General features: G+C 40.9%; 1 protein-coding gene across 1 annotated transcript in view; it reads right to left on the bottom strand.

Annotated features, from left to right (window-relative positions):
- LOC138268570 (methanethiol oxidase-like) overlaps positions 1-15,826 on the bottom strand; it is a 52,311-nt gene that overhangs the window by 15,490 nt on the left and 20,995 nt on the right. Inside the window, exons 5-9 of the mRNA XM_069218346.1 lie at positions 13,988-14,108; positions 11,933-12,115; positions 8,997-9,178; positions 4,585-4,663; positions 1,871-1,992 (exon numbers count right to left, since the gene is read on the bottom strand). Coding sequence (XP_069074447.1) covers positions 1,871-1,992; positions 4,585-4,663; positions 8,997-9,178; positions 11,933-12,115; positions 13,988-14,108 — 687 coding nt within the window. The remainder of the gene's footprint in view (positions 1-1,870; positions 1,993-4,584; positions 4,664-8,996; positions 9,179-11,932; positions 12,116-13,987; positions 14,109-15,826) is intronic.

Genomic DNA, 15,826 nt, shown 5'->3' with positions numbered 1-15,826 from the left:
ACTAAAAATAAATAAATAGTAAATTGCCAAGTGTGATCTTGCAAACAAAGTACCAGAACGCATTTTTTACATAATAATTTTAAAAAAATAGTGGGAAGCCGTCTTTGTGGGATGCCACCTAAAAGGTAGTCCACTGGGCTATTTTTCTGCATCCTTTAAAAACTAGGTCTTTCCACAGGCTTTCATTACTGATGTACTGCTTGCTAATGTAGTCTGGAAAGTGAGATGGATATTTTAAAAACTGAGGCTTATACTAGACCGCTTGCTTGCTTTGGTGTTTTAGTCCCATTAGTGGAAAACTAGCTTCTGCTGCCCCACATGATGCTGCTTTGCACATTAGTGCAAACAAGTCCACTTTCCCTGTTTTGTGCAACTGTTGCATTGCCATCTTGGAACAGGGCAAATGTTACCCACAACAGAGGCTCAAACTGGAGAGGGAGAGTGAGAGAGAAAGAGAGAGGGAGAGACTAACTGCAAGTGTAACTGATGTTGCATGACTGAACTACCAGGGCTGCAATGAACTCTGTCCCCTTTAATTATTGTACTTCATTCAATCCGCCTTCGCTTCATCGCAAGATCATAACTGTGTATATTTCAGTTATTGTGCATCATCTTTGGGCACTTGCCTTCAAGCAGCGTTTTGTCTAAGGGGAACAGTGGTGGGAGTGGAAACCAGAACTTCAAGTGACTGCTGTGTTTTATTTTTACTAGGCATGCACTCGGTCTGCAGAGAAGAGATTCTAGTCGTTTTGTCACGTCACGCCTTCTCTTGGAAAAATCGATGCTCCCTATGACAAGTGCAGACACATGCTAGATATGTGCAAACTTTTATTACACAAGTTAAACGTCCAGCAGATCACACTCAGTGAGAGACCTGGAGATTGCCAAGCTTCCTACTTTTTCCTACCTTTAGGACGTGTTGTTTTGCTCTCTCAAAGTATCAGAATTGGAGCTTAAAACGACCTTGAAACTCGATGAATGTTGGTGATCTTTTTACTCTCCAAAATAAAAGGGTACGTTTCAGATATTCACGTGATAGTCCAGATGAGGAGATTTTCGATGGCTTCGGTAGTAACTAGTCTGTTCGCAAGGATTATAGGAAGCCTTCCTCAGAAAAAAAAGTTCCAAATAAGCTAAGTTCTAAATAAATGTGTTCACGTTTTTATGCGGCTGCACCAGTCCAGAGAATTAAAATGTTTGATGGAGTAAACACTCATGCAATGGCCTCCTGGATGCGACGAGGGGAAGTGTCAAGATGTGGCTAGCGTTCTGAGGTAGAAGCAGGATGTTTTCACGGCCACGCTGATGTGGGGCATTAAGTTGTATCATGGTTGATAACAAGATTATTTACTGTTTGTGAAAGAAAGAACATGAGGGGAGCATAACTCATTATGTAGCTTGGATTCTTATGTAGGAGAGAGTGGGTAGCAATTACCAGGTTCTAGGATACGCCAGGGATGTAAATAAGATGGATGAGTGACAACCAACTACACCCAATACCACATCTGCTGAGGATTGGCAGCACCTGATTGGTTTGTTGTGAGTTGAATTTCCTCTAAAATAGGCACAAGGACACAAACTGATTATGTCCTAATCTTTTAAACATTCAGAGCAGGATAATGTCCTGACATGTAGCTGCCTCTTTGTCAGCCATACAAGCCTTTCAGATGCTTGCGTGTGCCTTACGTGACTGTGGCCGTACCCCACCATCGGAGGTAGGTTAAACGCTCATGTGGCTATCTCTCCCCACAACCCTAAAGTTTTTCAAAGTCTCAAGTAACCCCCCCAGTTGACTTGTCTCCAGACCAACCCAGTCTGAAACAACTGACCTGGAAGTTAGTACCAGCAGTGGAACAAGAGGGGTGCTCACCTGTCCCACCAGCTTAGGCTTGCTGGTGTTGCTTATATCATACTGACGCACATCCCCATGCAGCCAGTTGCTGAGGAACAGGAAGCGGTCGTCCATTGAGATCACAATACTGGTGATGAGGCCTAAAAATGCAAAAACAACACTGAGAACCCCAAATGATAAGGAACACCCCAGTCCATGGTATGGGCTTCTTGGAGAATCACACTAACTGTATTTATTATATGTAAGTAATCAACTGCAAAAACCACCATGCTTTAAAGCACTGGTACCCCCAAATTACAGTACAGTTTCACAAACCACCTGCCACACAGATTAACACTTTGGAAGTAATGTGGGGAGCGGGGAAGTACTAAAGGTGCCTGAGGATGAATTCTTCCTAGGCAGTGCGATCACCTCACAGTTTGTGTAATTTATAGTTTGGCTGGCGACCGCTGGTGTGTCAAAGGGCCCCACCTCTGTCTGCATGGCACAGGACCACCTGCCACTGCCAAGTGAAGAAGTTCCTAATAGCTTGGTGAGGGTCATTATTCCAAATGTGCTCTCGCAAACAGAGCGGGAGCAATTTTGTCAATACATAAACAGTGGCCACTAACCATGTTTTATGGATTTCAGGAACAAATTCCCAAACTTGGAAGATACTAGTGGAAATTCAACTACATTCATCCGACCCATGCGGAACATATTCAAGCAATCCTACACTCTCAATCCGAGAAAGGATAGTGGAGGCCCTCTCATACTCTGCCCACTCTGGGGAGCATAATTCATGTCACCTACTCTCTTCCATCAATGAGAGGCTAGGGCACATTATCCTTCTCTACCTACCCAAAAGAGCTAGTCAAAGTCATCCTAATCACCCCACTCCCGCATGCTGGAAAGAATGGTTAAAGCCATCCTAAGTTTGCTCATTCTGGGGAATCTAATACAATACATCCTACTACTCTGTTCCATCAGTGAGAAACTAGGGCAAGTTATCGTACTCTACTCATGCAAGAGAGAAGCGCACAAGACATCCTATTCTCTCCACTCAGACAAGAATATTGCAAGCTGCCCTACTCATCCCTATTTGGGTGACACTAGTAGTTCAAGCATTCCTACTCTCCATCACCTAGGCGAAAACTGCAGGCCAAAGTGAACCCCCTCCTTAACTCCCCCAAAAACTAGCTCAAGCTATCCTCCTCTTCCCCACTGAGGTGAGAAAAATTCAAGTCATCCTCACACACCGCGCCACCTTATTCTAGCTCTACCAAGGGGACACTAACTCCAGCCATCCACTCTCTCCAGAGAATTGAGTTGAAGCATCCTTACGCCTTCCTACCCAGGAGAGAGAAGGGAAGGGCAACACACTATTCTTCGTTCGCAAAAGGTATTGGAAGATGTAATGTAACTGTAGAAGAATGGGTGAGTTCAGTCCACCCGGAACCACAGGAAAGTGTGTTAAGGGTATATGGTAGTGATCAAACACTGTGCAGTTTCAATCAAACTACCACAAAGACATCTCCATTGCTACAATGTCATCACCACCCATTAACCACCCCTTGTTTTGCTCAAGGCATGTTTTGTCAACTTTGTGCTTGTAAAAATTATGTATCCCTCATATGCTGTCAATAAGAATTGATCAAAATCTCCTGGATGGGCCCTTCTAAGCGCTTTTATAGGTATGCCCTGATTTGTTTTGTAAGACTGCACAACTTGTGCCCTGAAACAGCCTTGCTGTGGAGTGAGCATTTTACAAATTATGGAAGTTAACAATAATAAAATAAACATAATAGAAACAATGATAAACAAGAACTCCCAAATTCTACAGTGGTCAAAGAGCTCAGGTGGCAGCAACCGCAGATCATGCAATTTATATTTATTTAAACAATAAATTTAATGGGGACAGTTGTCTAGTAAACATTTAAAATATGAATTACAATATAAGTTGCAATTCAAATAAATGAAGTTAAATTCTTGTTGATTTAACATGCAGATTCTAAAAGACCGATATTTTCCCAGTCCTACTGCCACATCTACAACCCACATTCCTAACAACAAATCAGCTACTTGATGAAGCACATTTGAGAATTGTTTGAAATTCTAATTGAAATAAGCAAATAGAAGACATTTAAACACCAATCTCCTAAAAAATTAATACCTGAACATCATTTAAAGTGATGACCAACTAAAGTTTGAAAGTGAACATTTTCAGAGGAAAATGCGGTGAGAACTATAGCTTTTAAAGTTCTTCGAGTTATCTGCAGTTTCCAGAACGCTGGTATTCTTTTGTTTAGATTCTTAGCAGGACCACTGTATAAGAGGTTGCACTACCCCAAGCCATGTCCACTGCATCTGGCCAGGTTCCTTCTCATTGGCAACTAAAAGCCCCACTCATCTTGGCTAGCAGCCATATCCACCCTTATGGGAGCACGCACCAGGAACCAGCCAATTGCATTTGTCCCTGCTCTATATATCGGGCTAAGGTGGGCTGATGGCAGCGCCTTCATCTGTACACTTGTTATAAATCTTCATGTCGAATTTTAAACTTTTAAATGACAGCGAGTATGTCTGGCCAAAGTGTTTTTTCCAATATAAATTAAAAGCCCCTATGATCTTCAAGGGAGGGGCTCAATATCATCCCAAAATATCCTTGCCTCCTATGGTTCCCTGAAAGGATTAAATAAAAACAAATATTTTAAGGTTCTGCTTGGTACATGCCTGCTTCAAGGAGTGCCTACCTGGCATTTCAGGCAGTGCCCATCCTTCCACCTTCTTGTTGATAATTTTGATCACTCTTTCAGTTGCCCAGTCACCTTTCTGTTTAGAGGGTAGAAATGAAACAAACAAGTCAGCATGTGCCTAGGCCAGGTGGAGAAACAGATGATGAAGAGCTTTAAATGTTAGGACAAAGGTCCTTAGAATGATAAACCAGCTTCATTGGTTAGCATACTTGAGAAGATAACTGGCCTTTCCCTGTCAGATGCCTCATTGCCCAGCTACAGGAATCCCACCTGTGTCAAGTCCAGTGATAATGAAAACAAGTTTTTGTCAATGTAGTTAGCTACACTGGTTTCTCATTACCCATCTCTGGATAGGATACACAAGACTGCAACTGATCTAAAGTAACTTATTACTCAGTAACTTGTACTGTGATTTCAGTAGTTACCTATTGGCAGAGCTACCACTGACACAACATGGAAAGAATCATAATGTATCAGTACAAGGATAGCATATCCTTGTTATATGCCATATAGAAGTCATGAGGAAAGCCCTACCATTTGCCAGTCAGGAAAATTGAATATCTTTTGTATGACAGGAGAGCTGATGGGAAAATCTCCCTGTTCCTTTAACAAAGGGACCACCTAATCGCTCTTTGCTAGCAACAGATCCAACAAAAAGGTCTCGATTTATTTAGATATGGTATAAAAGGTAGTCAAAGTTATAGTGGATAAATCACTTGTTTGTCAAATGTTCTCTCTTCCTTATCCAAGAGAATTGCCAATTCTATGAAACACTGGACACTGCACCGCTTTAATGTTATGTGGCACTAAAGAGTGTTTAGTAGTACAGGAAATATCTGTTTTTGCTGAAATAAAATATATTGTTTTAAAGGTCAAATGTCGTACATACTTTATATTCCAGATATGATATACAATTTCCCAATCTACATTAACACGTGATGCCGCCCACAATGGATATGGACACTATAAATTGGGTTACATATTTCCCTCCCAAAAGCATGGTCAACCTCTCAAAATCCCTAACGAGGAACAAATAAAAGTTGGGAGATGGAGCATAGCTGATCTCGAGTCCATTTGATTGGGGGATACTTTCCATTATTTTAAAGATAGGCACATTCTGTGCCTTTGCGAAACCATGGAAACCCAATAGTCTGAATTTAGGGATTATCATGTTGTCATTAAAAAACGTAAAAGGTCATGCACGAAGCCTTTTGGTAATTCTAGCAAGAATAGGAGATGATTGAATGGAAATGTCCTGAATTGACCTTTGAACTGCACAAAGTTTAGAGGTAAAGGTAATGAATAAGAACCAACTGCTATTAGATCTTATTAATAATGCATTGATCCCACATGAGACAATTAATGATAAAGTATCACCACAAGCAATGAAAAGTATTTTTAAGTTTCATTGTAATTATCTGCAGTGTTTACTATGCCTAGTGGGAGACTTTAATGCACAGATTGTTTAATCCATCTATCAGAACAGTTCTATGCTGCTTCTCTGGATGAGATATGAGAAGTACAGGGGTCACAGATTTTAACCTCCCACTCACACACTTTGGATGATTTCAATGAAATGGATAATCACAGTACACTTAGCAGTTTAAATTGGTAAATTATGTAGAAAATGTCTGGCTGACCATCTTAGACAAAGTGTGACAAAAAGTCTATTATTGATTATGCTTCCTATTCAATTATTTGTACAATTTATTTTGGAAACAAATATAAGCGATCAAATGCCCAATATATTTCAATTGGACTTCATTAATTTTCAAGCAATTTAAATCTACTTGATTTGTGACTAGAGTTTGGTACACAAACAGCATTTATTAAACATGAAACTACAAGGCAGAAGTTGAACTAGCTAGCTATTTGTCAGGATCTGAAAGCATTTTCCCTTCACTTGAAGGCTCATTTGAATGGCTTGAGAGTGGAAACAAGTGAAGTCCTGAGACATTACAATAGATGAAAATAGGCAAATAGACAAAGGCATTGTAGAAATTCCCAATTTCTCCCAAAGATATATGAATTTAATATAAAAAAGAAGACGCACCAGGGAGCATAAGGAGGCCTGTAAATTAAATGCACAGCGTTCTAATAGTTTGAAGACATTTTAGACTGTTGCACCCCTTAAAAGGGGCTAAAGTATTTATAAAAAAAAACATTCCTGCAAGCGCAGAATAGTGGCGTGATCACTTTTTAAGACTGTTAGCTGCCAAATATGGATTGTATTAATGAATCAGTTAGTAATATCCAGTTTCAATACATTTAGATGGATCTATTCGTTTTTGTTTCACTTCTGTATGTCTTCCAATGCACAGTGCATGGATAACATTCCAGTAACCGGTTACACACTAGACCACTCTACTGGGCAAGGATTTATTTCATTATTTCAAATTATATAGGACATGTATTAATACTTATTCAATACCCACTCACTGAAAGGGGGATTAAATTATACTGATCTATAAATATGGCCTTAGAATCCAGGCAGCAGCTATGTATCAACCTAATTTCATTTTTGGATGCAGCGGGTAAAACCTTCTCAAAGGTTTTATTGCACCATTTGTAAACTTGAGCTTATGTGAATGAATGGATTATAATTTATCAGGGAGGCTTTAGAAGCCACTGCATTACAATAGATAACTCTCATGCTCTAAAAATGATAAATATGCACTTTTGCTAGTGTGAATTGTGCACATATGTGAGGAAGGTTAACTGCTTGGGGCTTCCCGAACAGCCTCTTGTAATTGTTAATCAAGCTTTATACGGACTGGATTTAATTATTACTCCATGAATTGTAAAACCATATAACATCTATGGAATATTTCACTCTTCTAATAAGTAAAGAAGACTGTTACTAAATACATTCTTTAGGTTGTATACCTTTTTTTAATTTCCTAAATTATTTGAATGTTTATTGATTTACATCTAGGTACATGGCTTAAGATTGGTGTAAGTTCTTGTTTCAGGGGAAGTTTGCACTAACTTAAATATGATACAAAAGAGGAGTTTAAAGGAAATCAGTTAAAATCTGAAAAGGCAACAGAGAATGCATGCATCATCTGAAGTTTTGTCAATCAAACAAAGAATGACTTAGCCCCGGTGATCAACTTTAACAGTGCCAAGTTAAACAAAATTCTGATGTTAGGTGTACATGAACATGACCACCACTGAGAGCAGCTCAGGCTATGCTGAAGCTCCTGAGACAGGACCAAGTATTGTTCGAAAGGAAGAAGTGTCACTGCAACACTAGAAAAATAAATATTCTGCAGAAAAGCGAGATGGGCCTGGTTGCATCCTACCCCCACTTTCACCCTTGAGAAAGCTGGTAGATATGTCCATGTTTCGGATTTTGAAGTTCAGGGTGTTAGATTGCAAATCCGTACAATTAGTGCCTCCTTGCACTAAGAGTTATTTACATTCAGTGATCTGCTACTGCATTTATAGTATGGGAAAAATATTATTTCGTCCTGTGAAATTATTGGTTCTTTTGCATGTCTTCTGCAGTTAAAACAGTTAATGGTTTCTTATTTGTATTATTTTACCTTGGCTGGTGTCTTATATATTAGGGCATCCCTCCTTCCTGATCATTATACTGTGTTAGTGCGGTTTTCTTCTCATTGGCCTGCTGTTTCCATGTTCTAAGGGATTTGAAGTTTTACTCTTTTCTCGACTGCTGCTAGTCATTAAAACAAGACTAGAGAACCAAAATATAAGCCTAATACTTCACTCTGTGACTTTATTAAAATTAAGGCTTTCCTTCATAAATGACTAGGAAAATCTAAATTTCATGCACATTTCTGAACGATCAGATGTTCTCTGTACAGTGGGTGATGCTCTGTATCCAAGCGCACATCACTGCAGCACATCCACAGTGGTGCCAAGAGACTTTGCATACCTATGTCAAGTAAAGGAACCACCCTATAGATGAACATTACCATAATCTGAAACAAGACATTAGAGGGATGGGCCATACATTCTTGGGCTAATACCCCACCCTTATCCAGTACCAGAAGTAAAGGGTTCTATGCATCCCCGTGCCAATGGGACCATCCAGCCACAGAGGTCACAGCCTGCATATTAATTTCTAATCCCTTATAACCATCTAGATCAAAAGGTAACAGTGTCTGCTTCCTTGTATCATCCAGTAAGCCCATCCAGGAAAGGAGGTGAGGGATGCTGTATCCCTGAGCCAAACCCTTGACATCACCCAGACCTAGAAGTGACTAGCTCTGTACTGCGTCAATCCTTTAACATCACCCACTTTGCAGAACCTTATATATTGCAAAATTTTAAATACCCCACATTCTGCCAGTCCAGTAAGAATATCGACTTCACTGTGCCAATTAGCTTTTACAGTCCCTCTAATATTGGAGAGAAGAAAGATTAGTTACCGAAGAGCCTACCTGGGTCTTGTAGAAGCGAAAGACTGAGCTGCCATAGGAGCACCCAACAAACCCCTCTGCTGCACTGGGGTTATGAAGAAATCGGATTTCCATTGGAATATACCCATCTTCGCCCAGGTCAAGGGTCTGAATGCGGGTGTGCTTGTTCCAGTCCCACACATTAATACTGTGTCCATAAAGACCTGCAATGAATATCTCTTCTTAGTTTCGCTGCAGTGTTCTCCAACATTCATTCATTTGTTACCTTTTCACAGTTTTCCACAGGAACCCCCTAATGACTGTACTTATGGAAAAATTTAGGGGCCCCTTCTTACATTCTTTTATTGAAAGAGCTCACTCTTTTGTGGTCCAGTCCTGTCATTGGCAAGATCGGTCAACCTCAGACTAGGACTTGCTAGGAGACATGAGATCCACACACCGCTAAAGAGCTTGCACTTGAGCCCAGTAAAAACTGCGCAATACAAATCTCAACCTTTGTCGACCATGAAGATCTCCTTGGAGGTAACAACAAACTCACAGAAACTTCAAAGCCAAATTAAAGTGCCTGCTGCGGATAACTGTGTGAGTATGTCATAAGTAGGGTGCACTCTCCTACACCACTGAGATAGATAGGTGGGCGTACATGCATGCTGTTAATACTTTCCATAGTTAACCAGTGGCCCAATGAAATGCGTGACATTCAGTTTGTCCTGACTTTTCAACTTCACTTTGCATGCTGTACAATGTAAAGGTACGACTACAAGTCTCGGAATGCAATATGCTGATGGCTAAAAAGCCAGGTTTGGATAAAGGCCTCACACATGCCATAGGTAAGAGGTAGTCAGAGTAAATCAGGTGGCACCTGAGAGGAGTGTGAAATCTGGGGGTTTGATGTTCCAATCAAAGATAGCTCAAGTCACCAATTTTATGGGTCTACTTTACAATCTAGAACATTCTGCAAATCACAGGTTCCTGTTCCTATTGGAAAGCTAGGAAATAGAGCGCCTGCTACATAGATCTACTTGTAATCTGCAGATCATACGCTCAAGTCCCGGTACCATGCTCAGAAGGTTTGTTTTTAGCAGAGGTCTTGGAGTGACCTGCCTAATAGTTTAAATCCTTTCAGAAACAACTCAGCCTTGCACACTTTGAATCATGACAAAATAATACATATAACTATGGTAATACTAGCTAATACTAACAGCTGCATGTCAAATTGGGAGTGAAGACAAAGGTTTATTAATCCTACCACACTCCAACAACTGAAAAGTATAATCTTGGAATGATGGCTTCTTAATAAGCAACTTGCGTACAAGATTGACAAACTCTAGTCTTTGGTTAAGGTTTTCTTTCTTCCAAAAGAGCATCTTGTTATTAGTTGAATTGAGCTCTCTGGACATGGTTTGTACTTTCACCAATAACCTGTATATAAAAGAGAGGATGCCTTATCTGTTTAGTCTGTTCTTTGTCCCCTCCACCCTCCCGCCTCCCGAACAAAAAACATGTGTTGTTGAGTCAACAGGGAACTCTGTTCCCTCAACATCAAGGGAAATAAAGAAAGAGACACACAGGGATAGAGTGCGAATCCAAAAAACGAATCTGTAAACTAAAAACATCAGAATGAAACTTCATTCAGGAGTTAAGAGAGCAATTTTACCATCCAAAGATTATTCTGCAGTGGCACAATAAGCACAGTAAGCGATGAGCTAGGAGTAGAAAAATATGTTTTTATTATTTATAAATGAACATTAATTAGGTGCTACATGCATTCACTAGGAGTCTCTAGGTACTGACTGAAAATCTGCTAAATAAAAAAACCTTTGAAAATTAATTTGTATTTAACGAAATGCTGTATGAAAAGCACGGTGCATGCTGTTTATTTTATGATCAAAGTTTAATTGCAGTCCAGTGCTAGTAAGCCAGGGGAAGTCACTGCAATGATTGATTTAGTAATGTGTTCTAAGGGTTCCACTTACTACTGAGCTTGCAATGTGAGAGCAGCAACATCGCCGGGAATCATCAGGCTACACAATCCGGTATTATTACAGGGTTTTGCTATGTAACCACTCTTATTGCTGAGTAATGCGGATTCTTAATGATGATACCTTTCTTAGTGCCGCAGCCTCGTGCTCACACCCGTGACATTATTGGCACTGAAGTGAGAGTTGGTAATGCCCAAGTGTAAGTTATTCTCTAAGCCTAATGGTGTAGGCCCTAAAGAAAACAATGCATGTAGGAGGAGTGCAATATCTGGTTACACCCTTCTTCGACCAAGTGAAACTTAGCATGAGGGTGGGTGCAACTTCCGTGTTGTAGAAAGAGCATGCTATGTGCTTCAGCATTTCCACCTAGGCGAATGACTAATTGTTCTTGCCAACATGAAGACATGTGGTTACAATGTCTCCCGCTTGTACTGTTGTCTATGCGCACACTATTTTTATTAATTTGTACTTCAAATTAAAAAACAATAAAGAGATTAAAAAAATGTAAATGTGGGTATCGACCAGAGAAAAGTTTCATGGGACACTGTCGGGCAGAAAATATTTGCAATGGAGAAGAACCTTGCATCAAACATGTTCTCTATGAACCTTCCAGTATGATTCACTTTACTAGTACAATCGGGGGGGATACAAAAAAAAAATTTAAAAAAAATATACCGTTCCGCTGTCCCAGCCGCCTCCTGCCACTTCGGTCCTCTGCTCCTGATGGTGTCCCAGCATTCACTGGGACACCAGCACAGGCTCCCCGGCAATCCTGACGCTGCCCTCATTCTAATCCTAGCATGAAAACAGCATCAGGGTTGGTTTGAGCTGCTTGGCCTGCTGCTCAGACACTGCCCCGGGGTCTGTGCAGTTTCTCCTAAGACAGCCGTCCAAACACATATGCGCACTTAGTGCACTCTACTCCCCCTCCCCTCTTTTCTATTTTCTATAGGCTTCAGAATGAATGTCTCTTACCTGCCGGCACATCATCCCATTTAAAGATGTCGAACATGAGTTTGGGAGTCCCCCATTCGGTGCTGATCATTACATTGTGGCGGGGCTGGTACCAGAAATCATAGCCGAAGGGTGCAGCTTGGCCTTCCTTCTCCCAGGCTCCCTTTACCTCAAAGGTCTCTCCATCCAGCAAGACAAACCCACCTGTAGTGGACAGACAGACAGGGCCACCAGTTCTGACTGAGTAATGTTTGTGTACCTTGGTGCAAGATCAAATTTAATTTCAAAGATTTCGCTGCATGTTTGATGCCACATTGGTAGAACCTACAGACATAAGAAAGTGGCAAACTCTGCAACAAGGATGCAAGAAATACGTGTCACACTCTTGCCAAAATATCCTCTAAATTAGGCTTCACTGAAGCATGTGTTGCTTTATTTGTTTCAGTATATGGCTAATGTCAGAGTTTTATACATCAATTCATTTCTGTCTGTCCTGCTTTCTTTTTTAAGTGATTGGTCTTTTTTGGCAATTCTGATTGGGAGCAAGCTGTGGTCTGTTGCAACAAACAAAACAGTATCAAGAGAACCAGGACAAGGAAAATGACCAAAACATTTTCAGAAAGCTGTAATGTTTTGAACGTTTGAGTTTGCCACTCTTTTTGCTAACATCGACAAATATCAGATGCATGTGCTTGCATCCGTGGCAAACTGAGCATTGCACTGCCACAGCATTGCAAATATAGCAGCATTGTACTGAGGTCACTGTACTGCTCCAGTGCAAATATAGTAAATGTTTTGAGATGTCATCTTATTTCCCTATTAAAAATACAGCAGCCTAGCTAGGAAATCACTATTAAAACAGCAGACATCAGAGTCACCGTACTCCACCATTAAAAACAAAACAGCTGTTCTGAGAAGGTAATGTGTGGTCCAATTTAAAATATATAAATCTTGCTGAAAAGTTACTAGAGAGCCTGTTAAAAATGTACCAGTCTTCTTGAGATAACCTGCACTTCCCTATTAAAAATGCATAAGTGCTTCTGGGAAGCCACCGTAATGTTGCATTAAAACAGCCTTGCAGAGAAGCCACTGTACTGCCCAATTAAAAATATAGCTGCCTTGCTGAGAAGTCACTGTCCTGCCCAATTAAAAATATAGGTGCCTTGCTGAGAAGCCCGTCCTGCCCAATTAAAAATATAGCTGCCTCGCCGAAAAGTCACTGTACTGCCCAATTAAAATTATAGCTGCCTTACAGAGAAGCCACTGTACTGCCCAATTAAAAATATAGGTGCCTTGCTGAGAAGCCACTGTACTGCCCAATTAAACATACAGCGGCCTTGATGAGAAGCCACTGTGCTGCCCAATTAGAAATATAGCTGCCTCACCGAGAAGTCACTGTACTGCCCAATTAAACATATAGCTGTCACACAGAGAAGTCACTTTACTGCCCAATTAAAAATATAGCTGCCTCACCAAGACGTCACTGTACTGCCCAATTAAAAATACAGGTGCCTTGCTGAGAAGCCACTGTACTGCCCAATTTAAAATATAGCTGCTTTGCTGAGATGGCACTGTTCTGCACAGTTAAAAATATAGATACCTTACAGAGAAGCCACTGTACTGCCCAATTAAAAATATAGCTGCCCCACCGAGAAGTCACTGTAATGCCCAATTAAAAATACAGCTGCCTTGCTGAGAAGTCACCGTACTGCCCAATTAAGTATGGAGCAGTTGTGCTCAAAATTACAAGTACGGTTCCTAATAGAGGAAGGCGCTCAGGGCAACGTCCCATTTGTCCATTTAACTGCACTGTCCACACACCGAGATGCCACAGGGAATTCCTACTTCAAAAAAAGTCACATAATAAAAAGTACCTATTTTTTGGTAGTGGTTGGTGATCAAATGATCAAAGGTTCAAGCTTCTGATTGCAGTATGGGATAACAGGATGTTCTGCCTCACGCTGGCCAAAAAACCTTGAATAAGACAGAACAAGAGGCTGTGGCCTGTGGCCTGCAGCTAGTGTGTGTTGGGTCTCCATTGGGAGTCGGGATGCTAGGAGGGTAGTTGATCGGTACCTTTGGCATTGCCGGATGGATCTCCCACGGAGCTGATCATGACCTCGCCGCTGCCCAGACAGTGTAGAGAATGAAGATTTGCCAGGTTGCTCTTGAAGTAGACATCAATAGGTTCGACTATCTATTGGCAGAGATTGCATAAAGTCATTTCTGATGCAATATTTTCTGGAGTTAAACAATTTTGAGGCAACTGCAAAAGTATACGAAACATTCGTTCTTTCTGGACAGTTTTGTGGAATACTGTTTCCAACCAGGAAAAAGCCCCTATCATGAATAACCGGTTTTTAATAAGCGCTGGCAAAGTCAATAGGTCTTGGCTCTCGAAGCCCAAGCTTGTGGCTTTACCAATGCTTGTTGCCAATCAGGGTGGCACTTGCCAAGATATATGTGGGTGCAGGGCAATCTTGGAATGGGGTTTCTGTTAAAGTGCCCAGTGCAAGACCACCACCAAACATGCACATGGTTCATGACATGGTTCATGACATGTGCACATGCACTGACACAGGCACATACATTTGTCGTGACACATGCGTGATGCACGTTTTGGTGCATGGCAGACACTTAAAAAAAGAAGTGCACATTAAGCATGAAAAAGAAAGCAAGCGGCCTTGCTGCACTTTGTAGCTGCTTGACCCTTGTACAAAAAATACTGTATATATAAATATATATTTGGGAGAGGGGAGATAAACATAGGGGGGGGGGCTGTGAAGACACAGCGAGGGAGATAAAGAGGAAAAAAGAGGGGATAAGTAGATGTGAGCAAGTAAACACATGCACTGTTGTACAGTGCACAAAAGTAAATAAAAAAAGTCCCTGTAAGGGTACAGTGGAATGATGTAACATATCCAACCAAAACACTGGAGCTGAAATGCTCCGGGGCGGGACAAAGACACAAACAGTCACTGCATCAAGAGCAAACTACTGGTCAAGTTAAGTTTGTGTTAATGCACAAATCTACCTTTGACTCTGCTACAGAATTTCAGAAAAATATATTAGATTCTTATAGCCCGCTGCTGAGGACTATACCAGTTGTTAAAGGCCCTGAACCTGAGTTTTTTGCGTGAGCCACAGGCAGGGCCTATAACAAGGGAGATAGGCTTTAACCACTGGTATAGCCTGAGGTAGAAGAGCTATAAGACTATTAGAACATTCCGCTCACTGAGGGCAGAGTGTTCTAAATTAACAAGGGAGTAACAGAAATACAAACATTGGAATGTTGGAGCAGAAGGTTTATACCATCAATTTAGCCCAGAGTCACTTCATTGCCTCCTGTGTAGCTCCCGACATTCTCATGATCTAACTCTGCTTAGATTCCAGCAAGATCCCTCTGCTCGAGTGGCAAGCTGCTCCTCACTCCATCTAAAGCACAAAAACGAGTGCCGAAGGTCCAGCTTTCCTGATTCCTGACAGCACTCTGTTGTCAGTTACACAAGTTTTGAATACTTCTGAAAACTATTTAGTTGAAGTCTGAAGTACAGAACTATTTTTCCTCCACAGTTTTTTGATGCTCTCTGGTATTTAGCACTGACCTGGAGATATGGCCCCGTATTTCTCAATCCAAAAATGTATATGTATGAGCAGGATCCAACACATGCCACATCATCCTACATTCATAAGGGTGTTGAAATCTTGTGTCTATATTCAACAGCTGTGTACAATATTTGTCCCATTTACTAACTTCCTTTAATTCTACTATTTTAAGCTTCTGCATCTTTGTTAGGTTTGCTATTCACATTTGCCAACATATTAGTCACCTTGGAACGAGATTATGTTCATTGCACAGCGACTCTGGTGTAGGTTGTATTTCCCAATTCTGCATCGTTTTGAGTTGAAATGACT

This window comes from Pleurodeles waltl, chromosome 12 (assembly GCF_031143425.1).
Source record: "Pleurodeles waltl isolate 20211129_DDA chromosome 12, aPleWal1.hap1.20221129, whole genome shotgun sequence".
NCBI lineage: Eukaryota > Metazoa > Chordata > Amphibia > Caudata > Salamandridae > Pleurodeles > Pleurodeles waltl.
Note: the sequence above shows the minus strand (reverse complement) of the source record. Positions and strands in the feature narration are given on the sequence as shown.